The following is a 15872-nucleotide window of genomic DNA, read 5'->3' on the forward strand; positions in this document are numbered from 1 at the left end:
ATGTTACAACCATTAAAAACCTTTGGATTTGGTGACCGATTCATCAGTATGATCAAGACCCTGTATAACGGATGTAACAGCTCCGTTAAGCTAGCACATGGAACATCTCCTAGGCTTACTATAGGAAGAGGAATAAAACAAGGCTGCCCTATCAGTCCGTACATTTTCCTACTAGTAGCACAAATGATGGCTGGTCATATTAAGATGTCCAACTTTCAAAGCATTAATGCTTTTGACCGAGAATTTAAACTATCACAGCTAGCTGACGATACTGCAGTGTTCATCAATAATCCAACAAACGTAAGTGTTGCAGTCGAGTGTATCAAAGAGTTCTCAGAGGTGTCTGGGTTAAGAATGAATTTAAATAAATCTGTCCTGTTGCCACTCAAAAATTGTAACGACCTTGAAATACACGGTATCCCAGTTAAGAGAACTACAACCTACCTTGGAGTAATATTGAACAGTGACCAAAAATTAAGATGCAGCTTAAACTTTGACCCCATCATTAAGCAAATCACCACTAAATTTAATATGTGGCTCATGCGTGATCTTTCTATCTATGGCAGAGTCTTATTGTCCAAAGCGGAAGGTATTTCAAGGTCAGTATATATTTCTCTGTCAATGAATATGCCTCATATAGTATGTACAAAACTTGACAGACTGTTGTATAACTTCATCTGGAAACACAAAGCTCATTATTTAAAGAAGGATGTACTTTGCAACCAGAAGGGAAATGGAGGGCTGGAAGTTCTGAGCTTTGAAACGGTCAACAATGTCTTCAAAATTAAGTGGATATCCCAACTAGTAAAAGCAAAAATAAATATATGGAATACAATCCCCAAATACATTTTTAATCAAATTGGAGGAATTGAATTTCTTCTAAAATGTAACTATAAACCCGAAAAACTACCCATCAAACTCTCAGACTGATGTACAAGCACAGCTTCTCACCAACCAGATGTTACATTTGGAATAATCAATATATTAAACATCGCAACAAAACGCTCTTTCTCAAAACCTGGTATGATAATGGAATAATATGGACTAATCAATTCATCAATCAGCAGGGACAAGCATTTTCATACAACAAATTCATCACATTATACAAATCTCCAATTCCGCAGCGTGAATATGTTCAAGTTTGTAAATCCATACCAAAAGGAATAATGCATCTCTTAAAAAATTATCAATTCAATAATGAAACACAGAAAATTCAGAACAAATTATTTATAGGAGAAATTGATATCACTAAAAGAACATGTCCTAATAAATACATCAGAAACCTCATCCAGCCTGTACAAAGACCGATATCAACGTTGCACTGGAGCTCAGTATTTGGGGAAGTAGACTGGAGCAGGGCTTGGCTGGTTGGTGAGAAGCTGTGCATCTATAATAAAGTCAAAGAAATCTCATACAAAATCCTACATAACATATACCCTGCTAAAAAAACACTTGAAAGATTCAAACTCGACATAGATTATAAATGCGACTTCTGTCAAACTGAAGAAGAAACCATCATCCACCTGTTTCATCACTGCACATACAGTCACAACCTATGGTTACATATACAGCAACTTATCCAGAACAAAACTGGCCATGTGATCAGCCTCAAGGAGAGTGACATCATGTTTTATTTGGATAATTCAAAGACTCCCAAAGACCTTTCCCTTCTGGTTCAAACTATCATCCACCTGGCCAAATATCACATTCATAAAACTAAGTGGACACAAACAAAGCCAAATGGACTTGGATTTTATAAACGAACTCAATCAATATCTTAAAACAATAAAGACTGTGGTTAATCAAAAAGCCATCGAAGCCCATAACGGATTCTGCAAATACCACATAACAACACAGTAAATGCTGCATTTATGTCATCCTGTATCATAATGTATTGTTTTAAAATCCCCCTTTGTCTTGATCTATTCTGTATGACTCTATTACTTTATTTTCTGTATTTCCCTGTTTTCTTTCTTTTTTTTTATGTTCGTTTTGTTGTCTCCCTCCTGGCCTTAAAAATCTGAATATGACTATATGTATGCATGTACTTCTTATTTTGCAATCACATCTGTTAAATATATATATATTTTTTAAATTAAATATGAAAGATCCCCCCCCCCCCACAAAAAAAATCAATAAAAAAAAAATAAAAAAAAAAATGAAAAAAAAATTACCAAGGGTGTTCAGTCCCGGATGTTTTGGCGGAAATGCTTCTTCTTCTTCTTCTGCATTTCACATCTGTAGCGTCTTGTCATAACACTGCCTCCTTATGGAGGACAGAAGAATTTGAGCATGTACCGCAGATGTAAGATAAGAAGCACGTCGTTTACTCAACTGCTTCTTCTCATATTGATTCATTATGTGCCTTCTAATTTTAATGTGACATGTTTAGACAAGACTGATGTAAACCCGTAGTTGAAATGGTAAAACAATTATATATGATAACTGGAATAATTACAACTGTTCAATAAATTGGCAAACTACTTACGTACAACTTATAATGCCCACCAATATCCTTATAAAAGGTCAGCAGGTTTAAATCAAACATCGATTTTGTCCAATTTGGAGCAAGAACAGACCTCCAGCTCAGTGACTGGATTCTGGAGATAATGAGCTTTCACACTGCACTAAGTCAGGCTGATGTATTTGAAGGGGATGATTATTCAAATTTTATGCATTTTAAAATTATGTATGACTATAATGTCTTTACCTAAAACTTTTTAATTTTCATATTATTGTCATTTGTCATATAGGAGAAAAATGTAGGAGTCGTCGTTCATTAGAGAGGAAAAAAAGGTTGGGAACCACTGGTGTATGGCATCCAAACCCACTTTATTTATATATCACATTTAAGGCAAGGGAAATGTATGTGTAGCATTGTTCATGCATGAGCAAAGTGCTTTACAATAATACAAGACATTTAAAATACAACATTTATAAAAAAAACAATATTAAAAAGAATACTCAGATAAAAACAAATCATGAAAAATATAGTCACTAATTTAGTACAATAAAATTAAATAATGACAATAAAATACCTGCTGCAAAACAGAGCTGTTTTCAGAGAGTTGAGGCCTGAGACTGTTCCAGACTCTAGCCGCACAAAAATAAAACACACCGTGTTCAATCCTGACTCTGACTCCCCCTGAGGTTCTCAGAACTGAGATAGTTCATATGGCTCACAACATGTGAGATGTACTTTGGTGCTAAACCATGAAAAGACGTGTAACAAGCAGAGCTGTTTTAAATTCTATTCTCTGAGCAACAGGAAGCCAGCGCAGAGACCGGAGCACTGGACTAATATGGTCGTATTTCTTGGTTCTTGTCAGGACTCCAGCGGCAGAGTTCTGGATGATGATTTTGGATCTTGGCAGTGCTTTTAGATGGTAAGAAGTTGCTGGTGTTATTGATTTTTCAGGAACACGAGAAACTAGAGAAATACCAGGGGCTCAGAGAAGAGCTGGAGAAAACCTGGAGGGTGAAGGCATCAGTGGTGCCCGTGGTCGTTGGGGCACTCGGGGCAGTGACCCCCAAACTGGAGGAGTGGCTCCAGCAGATCCCAGGAAATACATCAGACATCTCGGTCCAGAAAAGTGCAGTTCTAGGAACAGCAAAGATACTGCGCAGAACCCTCAAGCTCCCAGGCCTCTGGTAGAGGACCCAAGCAGGAGGAAAAAGAGACCGCCCGCGGAGGGTGAGGAAGAGTTTTTATATATATATATATATATATATATATATATATATATATATATATATATATATATATATATATATATATATATATATGTATATATATATATATATATATTTGTAATATGTTTAAGTATGTTTCCCTCTAATAATTTTCCAATTTGCTGAGCTAATTTCTTTTCAATATTTTGTTTTTTGTTCAGACGATGAATATAAAGGGGCCTACAGGTTGTACCCGTAAGCGCAAGTACATCTTGTTTGCCTTTCCAAACTTAGAATAAAACCACCGTCAAGGACAATGAAACAAAAAATATTCATCCAATGAACTCCACCATTCTTCAATTTGAAATTTAGGAGACGTCACTGTGTACTCAATATGAATAATTGATTGCAGAGCCTTATTTAAACCTGTAAAAAATGCAACATACTTGATCTTTAAATCTATAAGCCTATAGTTTATTGTCATCAGTCATAATCTGTCTGCTGCATAAAAAAGTATTTGCATCACCATAGGCTGTCTATAACCTCTCTAGCTCCTCACATAAATATTTACATTTGTCCTTGAGTATTGTGTAGAAGATGTCTTTACCGCGGTCTCCACTGGACCTCAGCGGGCCTCGGAAAAGTTCCCTCATCATCTGCTGAGAGGTGGGGAGATTCAATATCGTACTGTAGGCTTCACGACCGATCACTCCATGGCTTCGAAGTGCATCTAAGATTACTGGAACATTGTCCACTCTCTGAATGAGCTCTTCTTCAAATCTGTCAACAAGCTGAGCTCCTTGAGACGGTACAGAGAACAGTCATTAAAAAGTATGTTATGTTTAATTCTGATAAACACAAATGCCTTACCCTGTGGATGGGGAACAACTGAAAATTTAAAGAAAATGAAATTAAAAATGACCAAACATAGTAATTATAAAATCCTGGCTATCTGAGTTTGTGAAAGGTAACTGTATTACTAAGATATGGCACGTTATAAAAGCACTTCTTACCTGCTGCTCTTTCAGTATATTCATCTAAAGTGATGATATTTAAAATCAATTCCACAATGATCACAGAAAAGTAAATAATGTCAATGAAGTGAAAATACTCAGACCTTTTCGAATTCTACAGCTCCACACAAGTGCATTCTCTCTCTCCTGGGCAAGTCGTAGTTCGAAGATAAAGTCTGGATTTTCAGTGTACACTTCAAAGAAGTTTGGGGGGATTTTATACCTGAGTGTTAATTTCTGCAAAGATGAAGACAGCAGCATTTGCTCACTCCCAGTCCACTTTTAGGAAGTGACATTAACTTTAAAAACATAATAAAAACCTATACCTGTGGGGTAATTTCCACAGTATCTGGGTTTGCAGTTAAAACAAATTGGTCACGAATTTTAAGAGACTTGTCAGGGTGAGGCTTTTGGATAATGCTGTATCCGCGTTGCTGTTCTGACCAGTCCATTGCCTGTTAAAACAGATTACTTTTTACTTTAGGCCTATTCATATTCATATTCATACCCCACAAGACGCTGCAAGAACAGTACAGTTTTCTTGTGTGTATTTTACCTCTTTGAGACCCGGATCTTGAGGGATGAGGTAAACATGAAGGGTGAGAAAAGCTGTGTTGGTTTTGTAAATCAAAATACTACAGTGGATTTTCACGGGAATGCCAAGTTTTATCAGCACTGCCCTGGGAGAGAATATTGGCTTTGGGAGCCTCACGTGGTTAGTGGTGGCCTTTGTAACCTTTTCCACAACGTCTCCACAATCATCAATGTGTAACACAGCCATCTTCTCCTGTGTGTCAGGGCTGTCTGTAAAGAAATCAACATTGTGTGTAAAAAAAACTGACATGGAAATACAATCCAAGTCTCTGGACTCCTTTCTTTAGTATTAGTTTTGTGTGTGTGGCTAATTTCTCTTTTCCCTCCATGGAAACCTGGCTGTGGGAGTCCCTGCCTGGGATTGGAGGACTGGCTTTAAAAATGTAATATGATTGTATTACATATTCCTCTTTCAAAAATGTAGCTGAGTTACACTATTTTGAGTTACTTTTGGCAAAATATAAACTGAAAATAGTAGTAAGGCCACTGAGCAAAAGCACAGTCAGAGATTTCCTTTTTCCTTCGCTTTCCCCCACTCTTTAGTACTTTGTTTTGAGGACATTAACTACAGACTGCTTTTTTTTGTTCATACATTCAAATGCACTTGTAACTCAAGTTACTTGAAATGTAGTAACTAATATATTCCCTTAATTTGTGATTGACTGATTTTAACTGTTTTATTCCTTAGTTACTGAAAAAAGGAATATATTTGTAACTCGTTGCTTTTGTAAAATGTTACCCCCAACACTGCTCCCGACTCCTGATTGATGAAGCATCAGAACATCTGGTCAATTGTTTGGACATCTGCAACTGCCACGCCTATAAAAGCCAAGCTCACCTGCCATTTGGGGCTGCTGGCCTTTGTGGCCAGTAGGCAATTTTGTGTTTGTGTTCCTCTGTATCTTTAGGTTCATTTAAGTTGTGTTTCCCATTTGTGTGTTTTTCTGTGTCAGTCATTTATTGTTTAAGGCCTATGTGACACTGGTGTTTCCCGCACACTGGCTGCAAATAAGCATTAGCTACTCATACTTTTGTCTTGAAAAAGTGAGTTCTGCAAAGCCTGTGAGGACCGTTAAATTTGTAGATTTAGACCTCAGAATTGTGTTGTTAAGAGCTCAAATTCTCAAATTTCTTCTTACTGTCCCAGCAGCACAGTTGTTCCAAGGGTCCTTTCTCTACTTTTAAAAATGTTAATCTAACAGGAGTGTTTGCCAATTCCCCTGACCAGTGCTTAATTTGTAAATTAGTATTTTCAGGAACACTCTTGGTCTGATGTGATGGATTCAGGGAACAGGCCAAAACATTTGCTGGAACATTCTCATTAAACACTATTACATCAGATCAAATCTTTGCCGGATCCTCCTGAATATTTCCCGGATCCTTTACCCTGAAAAACTGATAATTGAGGGAATGCGTTCATCCAAACGGGGTCAAATTAAGCACTGCCCCGACTAACAAACATTTGGATCACTATAACAACATTCTATTAATAAAATTCACTTCCAAACTCTCTCATTCTCTCAAACTATGAAACATTAGATTTTCCTTGAGGCGTCAGACCATCCACAAAAACATCTAAACCATGACATAAACCATGATATCTGTACGTAGCAGGTGCAGCTCACCGATGCAGATCCAGTGTGGGAGATAAACCACATCCAGCTCTCCACACTTGACAGATATGTCGATGAGGGGTCCTGCTGGCATGTACTGCATGGCCTCCATTCGCTCCATGTGTTCCTCCCAGGAGCCAAACTTGTACAGAAAAGTGACGCTCTCCTTACAGCTCCAACGCAGACCAGACACACTGCACTCATACTGTCCTGCCTCTGAATGGAGCCTGAACAGAGATTCATTCATTCATAAATAACCATAGACGTGAATCTTTCCTCTTCAGTTTAGATATGAGATATAGATATAAGATAGATTTCAATATTTTTTCCTTGCTGCTTTTCAAAAGCACTCAGCCCTGCAGTAAAACATTTTTTACCTGTAAGTTATTTGCTTTCCTGTTTTATCCACTTCAGGGTCCAGTTTGGTCCAGACATCCTGAATCATTAGTAAATATATAAATAACAAATCACTACAATGACGTGAATAATTCAATGTATGAGTGTAATTACCATTACACATGAAGTTTCCATGTGAACGTCTTTCCTTGCAATTGTACGAGAGCCAAAGTGAAGCTCCTTACTTTGAATGGATCCTTCTAAAAAAGGAGATATTTTGTTACAAACATCATTAAAAAGTATATTACTACCCATCCATTAATACCTTTAAAAGACATTATTTTCACCAGATCTTGCCTTCCCATGTCTGTCAAAGCTGTTTTTATAATGCCAAAGGAACGTGACTCTCCATAAACTGCCATCAGAAGGTCCACTGTGTCTGTTAACCCTGAAAACATCCTGAGGAAGTTCTGGACAAAGCGTCTTGATAAATTGCTTTCACAAGAGCTTTGCAGATGCTTCCTAAAAACCTGTGTCTCCTTTTTGTCCGTCAGCTGCTCGAGAATGGCCTGGATCCTCCACTCCAAGTCTGTGGAGACTTTTGAATCCTGTGTTCTGTGTGTTATATCTGTCAAAAATGTCATTTCAGATTGAACAAATATCTGTTGAAATTGAATGTGCCCCTTGATGACAGTAAACATACCTGTAGGTATTTGCGAGATCAGATCCCATCTGCTCATTTTCTTCAAAACATCTGTGACAACCTTTAAGGAGCGCTGCCCTTTTGTCTCTATAATGAGGTCTACCAAAGCATCTGCATCAGCCTCCTCCAGGATCCACGTGGGGTCCATTTTATATTGTGTCAATTGCAGAATCCATTTAAATTGATCAATCTCCTTATTGGACAGATCACTCATCCTTTTGCAAAGATGTTCTCTCAGATCTTTCAGAGCTGCAACCTGAAGGCAATAAAACACCACATTTTTATTAAATCATAGGCTGAACAAAAGTCACAAAAGTCACAAACTGACTCCGTTGATAACAGCTTTGTAAAGTCACGTAACATTTCACTCAGCAAAAAGAGCAGTAGGTCCTCATTCCGATAATTTAATTTGATATCCCATGGCAAAAAACAGCATTACCTTGTCAAATCAGTCGTTAGGAAAATGTTTATAATTTGAGTTTTAAGACAGATCAATTGTTCCAATTACAGCAGGGTCACAGGAGCCTGGAACTTTCTGCAGGTTGGCAGTGATTGTGAAAAGCAAATTGTTCAATTCAGTTTTGCTTTATGATCAATGTCTCAACAATACTGTATTTGTGTTAAAAAACAAATTTTGGAAGAACTTTGATTTACTGTGATTACAGCGTAGATATGTGCTTTTAAATGTCCCTTTTCAGACTTAAATATTGCATTTATGAAATGTTACACTCACTTGATGTTTTGGTTCATTCCCTGAGAAGAAAAGACAGTGAAGAGAGATTAATGCACGTTCAGCTCTACCCAGGATGTGCACAACTTAAACCTACCCATGAGAAGGCCAGACATGTCTTGTAGTTTTTTGGCCAAATCGTTTCTTTTCATATTCATTAAAACCCAGTATGTTGTCCATACAGCTTCCCAGCCGTAGGTGTGCAACAGCAGAGTCCCTGTTTGTTCAGCTGTGGTGATGGCGAACAGTCTCATGTCCAGGTGTTGGGAAGATGGACGGAAGATGGTCTTCAGCAAAAACTGTTTTTTAAAGTCTTTGAGATCTTCAGTACTGAACCCAACGAGAGTTTGTCCAAACAGTTCATTTACAGCTGCTGTTGCTGCTACCTGCTCAGATCAGAACAGGAACGGGTTATAAAAAAGATACAGGACATCATACTAAATATATATATATATATTGCTATAACGCATTTACTTAAGTCAACGCAGTCCTGATAAACTGCACATCCACCAAATGTCATAAAGACAAAGTAAATCATTTTAAAACATAGCAGGCAGAGTCCATAGTGACAAATAGGACAATGGTAACTCCATTATTGTCTCGCCTATGTTTCCTCACCATTTGGATGACCCTGTTCAACCAGCGACCTTTGGGAGATTCTAAACAAGATATTGTAATGAATAACACATAAAATACATGGATTTAAATAATCAATGAGGTGTCTCTCACTTTTTGATGTTGACTCCAGCGTTTGCTTTAGATCTGTCCTTCCAATAGAATCTAATAAGCTCTTTGTGAGCTCGACAGAGCCTTGGCCATATGTTTGAACGATAACAAACACCAGCTGGGACACCTCATAATGGCACAGCCTGTACCATGGTATGGCAGAGTATGCTCCACTGGTGAGTGAGTGTTTCAGGTCAGTAAGTTCACTCAGATTTAGATGTCCAAAGACTTCCATAAGACAGTTGATAACAGCCACCATTTGTTGAACCTGCATAAGAAAAGAGTACATGATACAGCAGGTGGAGCAGACGCCTCCAGAGCAGCTGACGCACTGTTCCATCTGCCTGTGAACCCCAGGGTTCTGGGGTCAGTGTAACGTGGTTCCTCTCTCATCCAGTGGTGGTCAAAGTACTTGATCACTTGAGTGAAAGTACATATACTATTGATCAAGTAGTTCAGTCAATTTTTACTGATGTATTTACTGTAGAAATCTTTCAAGGTGCATTTTGGAACTTATTATGCAAAAAAAGAAAGAAACATTTAATCCAAAAATATAATAGTGCATATTTGTCCCTTTAGTGACCCACTTGCTATAGTGATGAGCACGGTGCCTTTACTTTCCATTCCTGTGGCCTCTATGACGCTACAGGATCAATTGTTCCAGGAAGGTTTTCACTGCTGAGAACCACATACTCCATACTCCTTCAGGAAAACCTACTAGAAACCCTGAAAAACAATAGATCCTGCATGGAGCGTCATAGACGCCTCTGTGGTGGGAGATCGTGATTGTATTTTAATTGTTTTTTAGATTAACAAAAATCCAAATGCAAACTTTTTAAAACTGAACTCGGACAAAATAGAGTATGTCATTATTGGCCCTGAGCACATCCAAAAGCAGCATTACATTCTCACTCACAATGTTAAGATCCATGTCAGAGATCAGATTGTGCCACCTTTTGAAAATTACATGAGTAAAGTAGTCCAGACTTGTTTTTATCAATTAAGAAATATCAGCAAAATGCAGCCCATGCTTTTTATCGTCATACAGAGTTGATCACCTCTGGACTGAACTGTAATGAGCCTATAAAGGGCATCAATCAGAAATCAATAAGGCGTCTTTAACTACACACTTTTAGCCTAAAACTTTTTGCTATATTTGTTTGTTTGATTGTTCATCTCGAACAAGTTATGCACACTGTCACATCAATGAACTAAAGAAAATACAAATAAAAATACATTCTCGAAAGAGAGTAGAAAGAAATATTCCATGTAGTTTCATTTTCTTTGTTTAATTTTCAAGGTTAATTTCTAGTTTTTCAATATTATTTCTTCTCATTGTGAATTTTTAATGGACAAGTTGGACTTGAGTTAATTTTATGAGTAATTTTCATTTTCATGGCTGTACATATCCTCATGTTGTCTGTGACTGTGTGAAGCACAAGTGCTGCATGCATAAAGTTATTACTGTTGTGTAATTAGACTCACGTTTGTTTGCAGTGCAGGCATCCACCACTCTAAGTAAAAACAATACACAAGAGGTGAGATATCATGCTGTAAGAGAGTTTCAGTATTTTATAGTAATGATAAATATGTTCTATACCCGTGTAACTTAAATTGTTATTTGTAAGGGTTGAATCCATGTTTGCATTTCCAGTGTAAAAACGTACTGTCTGTGTCGTTCCAATAAAGTGTAGTTATACTTCGTGCAAAGAAATGTAGAAATGGTGGAATTAGGAAACATATACAGTGGGTCGAGAAAGTTTAAGCACCAAGGCCTTGGGAACCCAGGGTGCTGAAGGTGCTGCAGCACCCCCTGGGGGATAGTTTGTGTGTTGTACGTAATGCTGGGTTTACACATAGGCACGATGCGGGCACCTGACCGATCTTGTCCACATTCGCCCAATTCTTGACAGATTTTTTGAACGCAACAATTCCCAATAACCCACTACAGCGCGCAGCAGTGCGGGACGCATATCCGTGACCGCGTGTAATAATTTGTGCCATTAATCGCAACACGCAATAACAGGTCGCAACAGTTTGTGGCGGCGCGTGAAACCTCTACCCCGAATCATCAAATTCCACTCACATCCGTGATCCTCGGCCACGAATGTGGATTCGTGGCATTCGTAACGCATCGTGCCTATGTGTAAACCCAAAATTAGTCATTGGGACACAAGCACAGAAATAAAGGTCAATAAATAAAGGTCAATAAATAAATAAAAGTGTTTTTGTGGGCAATCAGACGTGTCAGCACCCCCTAACCATCTCTACTCATTCAAAAAGTTTCTATTTTAACTATTTTAACCTCTGTTTTTTGTCTCCAAAATGCATGAGCCTTGTCAAAATGTTACGCCTAAACTTTTTTATCTCCTGTAGAATATTTTTGGCTTGATTGAGCAAAGGTCCTTTTGAAGGGGCACAGAAAATCGTGAACTGTTAATCCTGGGGCTGGATCCATCATCCATTGGGTTTGTATTTCAGGATTGATTAAATAAATTTCCTACAAATTCTGAAGGAAAATCTAACACCATCTGTGAAAAAGCTAAAAAAAAGTTAAAAAGTGAATGGCCTCTACAAACAGGTAATGATCATAAACACAGCTCAAAATCCACGATGGATGACACCAAAAGACGTAATCTGAAGGTTTTGCTGTGGCCTTCACAATCCAAACATCATTGAAGATCTGTGGATGGACGTCCAAAGAGCAGTGCGTGACTGACAGGCCAGTTCTGAAAAACTTTTGAAAGAAAGAAAAGGCTAAAGTCCCTTAAACTAGAACTGACAGACTCTTGGCTGCCTAGAAAAGAGTTTAAAGCTTTGATAGCCATATTTGACGTCTTTGAGGCATAAATCTATTATTTTAAAATGTAAATGGTGGAATTAAAACCTGATTTTCTTTCTCTCAGAAATGCTATTGTAATGTCTCATCTAAAAGCTCATGCCTATAGGAGATCATTTCAACTTCCCCTTGCTTTATTATACACATTATTAGACATTTTGATCCGGGGTGCTTACACTTTCACTGCCCACTGTGTGGTATGCAGTCACAAGTCACAAAAACAACTCAAATCTTTTACTTCCCGTCCCTTCCCTGTCACTTCAGGTGTTCCCCAGGGTTCTGTCCTCGGCCCCTTACTGTTCCTAATCTACCTCCTCCCTCTTGGCCACATCTTCAGAAAACACCACATACACTTTCACTGCTACGCGGATGACACCCAGCTCTACATCTCCAGTAAGCCTAATTCCACACTCCCACCCTCCTCTCTCGCTAACTGCCTCCATGAAATAAAGTACTGGTTCACTTCTAACTTTCTCAAACTGAACAGCAATAAAACTGAACTCCTTCTCATTGGCACCAAATCCACCCTAAATAAAATCAGCAATCTCTCCATTCCCATTGATGGCTCAAACATTTCCCCCTCCCCTCAGGTAAAGAGTCTGGGTGTCATCCTCGACAGCACCCTCTCCTTCACCGCACATATCAATAGCATCACCCGCATCGCCTACTTCCACCTCAGAAACATCCGCCCTTCTCTCTCCCCTCACACCACTGCCATACTTGTAAACCGTCACCTCACGTCTCGACTATTGCAATTTCCTGCTGTTTGGCCTCCCTCAGAAAACTCTCCACAAACTCCAACTGGTCCAAAATGCAGCCGCCCGCATCATCACACACACCCCTCCATAAACCACATCACACCTGTCCTTCAACAGCTCCACTGGCTCCCCATCACCCACCGCATCCAATATAAAATCCTGCTCCTCACATTCAAAGCAATCCACAAGCTCGCCCCTCCATAACCTAACTGACCTCCTCCATATCTCCACACCTGCCCGCTCTCTCCGCTCCTCCTCTTCTCTACGCCTCACTGCCGCCCCAATCGCCCACCTCGTCACCATGGGGAGTACAGCCTTCAGTTGCTCTGCTCCCCAGCTCTGGAACACACTCCCTCCTGACCTCCGTAACACCGACTCACTCCCACACTTCAAATCCATCCTCAAAACTCATCTGTTTAGACAAGCCTACGACCACAACTGCATCGTCCGTTTATTCAAGCTGTTTTTAACATTGTATTTTAACTGTTTTTAATTGTTGTGTAATTATACTTGTGGATGTGAGGCGACCTTGAGTGTCTAGAAAGGCGCCTAAGAAATAAAATGCATTATTATTATTATTAATTACCGTCTGAGAAGGACTCCATTTGCAGGCTTCTCATCCTCATAAAAAATATCTTCCATTATTACTGGTGAGTGTTTGACAACCATAGCTCTAATCATAGCGGCACATTCTTCTTTGGCTGTTAATGGATGACCTTCAGTGGCCATTATTTGTAACTCCTGGTTTTGTCTTTCACTCTCCAGATCAAGCCATGAGAGGCCATACAGCAAACAGGTGAACTGGACAAACCACTCAAGGTGACTCAGCTCTTTGTGACTCAGATCATGGATCATGTCCAGAAGTGCATCTCTTTGTGTAACATCGTCCATCACCTGTGAATTTAAACAGTCAACATCAGCATCAAAAATTTGGCATAAACATCTATTCATAATTTGCACATAGCTGTTAATTACATTATTTTGACGGTTTAGTACAATTCATAAACAGTGTATTAAGCTGTTGATGCTGCTTAATGTCCGTCCATTTGTGTAAATATCGTGTACGTGTTTTTAGATTCTGCAACAAAGGTTTGAAAATCACGTAATCTCGATTTGCTAAAGATAAGATAATCCTTTATCGATCTCACAATGGAGAAATTCACTTGTTACACTAGGCTCTCATTAAAATCACTCAGGGTGTGCAAAATAGACAGGAAATGTGGAAATATTTAATAGTAAAAAGAGGAATAAGATAAGATAAGATCCGTATAATAATCCTTATGTACAATGATTAAAAGCAAGAAATCTTAATGGGCAGGAAATTAAAATAAAATAAAAATTAGAACAGACTATAAAAAGTAGAATATCAAAGTCAGCATTGGCAGTGCAAGCTTTACAGTCTTAGTAAGTGACGCGACATATTATTACAGAGAATAAAGTGATGCTGATACAGAGATTATTGCACTTATTATTTGCAATAGTTTTGCAAAAGGGGGGGTTATTGCACATGTTACTTTACAGTCTTGTTGTTCAGTCTGACAGAAGTGGGGATGAAGGACCTGCTCCTTCTTGCACTGAGGGTATCTCAGTCTGCCACTGAAAGAGCTGCTCAGCTTCTGTAGAGTCCCGTGCAGTGGGTGGAAGGTGTTGTCCATGATGGAGGTGAGCTTGGGTAAAACCCTCCTGTCCCTCACCTCCTCCAGAGTCCAGGGGGCAGCCCAGGACGGACCTGAAGGTTTTTTTTGTGTTCATTGGAAATGTTGAGGTTTTTTTGTATATTGTTTTTTACTTTCTGTTTTTGTACTATTGCATAGTGCCTGATATTTCTTCATTAGGACTGAAATGTAACTAAATAGAAACCATTTTTGGCCCTTTTTTTCTCTCAGTCATTGTATTTTGCATCAGGTTTTCATCAATCAAAGTTTATGCACTTTACAACAACACTTGGCAGACTAAAGTGGTTTACATTTTTCATGATTTTCCTCATCATTTCCTAATAAACATTTGTGTATCTGTTTACATGTAGTAAAGTTGATGCTTATAAACGAACTTACCTTATTCCAGTATCTTGCAAAAGGATAACCTTAACAAGTAACAAGAGAATACATACAGTATATTAATAATGAATCCATACATAAACACACACAACTTATTACAACACACAGATAAAAATCTTTTGAAATATAAAACACCTACTTTGTTCAAGAGGATTACTGTGGAAGCTCAACATTCTGTGTGCTTCCATTCTTAAACCCATTTTAACCAAAACATCTGCCACCTTATACACAGACTGTTGGCCATACTGCTGGACTGTCCAGAACACAAGCTCCTGTAGACCCAGCTTCTCTGGGACGGCTCGTCCTTCCACATTTAAGAGCTCAGCAAGTGTCCTCTCAAAACCCTGCTGTGACGCCACTGGCAAGTTCTTCAATGTCTCCAGCAGAAGGTGCAGGATCTACACCAAAGTGAATTAATACATACATTAATGAAGAACTACGTGCATTGGACATGAAAATTAAAACACTGAAGTATAATCTTATTAGCTTATTATGTGAGGGCCTTCTTGTAATTAATATTGATCATCTCTTACAAAATCTGTCAAATCTGTCTTCCCTCTTCAGGCTAGGGCCAAAAAAAATGATATAAATAATTATATATCCACATCATGTCACCATATTACTTCTGTAAGAGCACACCATATTAAACCGGAGTCACCTTAGCTGCACAATAGTTTGTTATCTATAGTCTATATACGTATGCTAAGTAGATAACCTCCTACTGACACAATGGTCAATGGTGAAGCGCTTTGTGATCGTGTCAGTGACAGGCATAATGCAAATAAATCCTCTTCCCTGTACAGAGAAAGAGAAAGACCACACTATGTTTCA

At 38.6% G+C, this 15872-nt stretch overlaps 1 protein-coding gene across 1 annotated transcript in view; it reads right to left on the reverse strand.

The window, feature by feature from the left end:
* LOC306966747 (uncharacterized protein) overlaps positions 1 to 15872 on the reverse strand; it is a gene marked incomplete at both ends in the record, with an annotated part of 49986 nt that overhangs the window by 29273 nt on the left and 4841 nt on the right. The window contains 3 exons of the mRNA XM_079561561.1: positions 7554 to 7843; positions 8665 to 8684; positions 8844 to 9047. Coding sequence (XP_079417687.1) covers positions 7554 to 7843; positions 8665 to 8684; positions 8844 to 9047 — 514 coding nt within the window. The remainder of the gene's footprint in view (positions 1 to 7553; positions 7844 to 8664; positions 8685 to 8843; positions 9048 to 15872) is intronic.

The sequence above is a fragment of the Gobius niger genome, assembly GCF_951799975.1.
Source record: "Gobius niger genome assembly, chromosome: 8".
Taxonomy (NCBI): domain Eukaryota; kingdom Metazoa; phylum Chordata; class Actinopteri; order Gobiiformes; family Gobiidae; genus Gobius; species Gobius niger.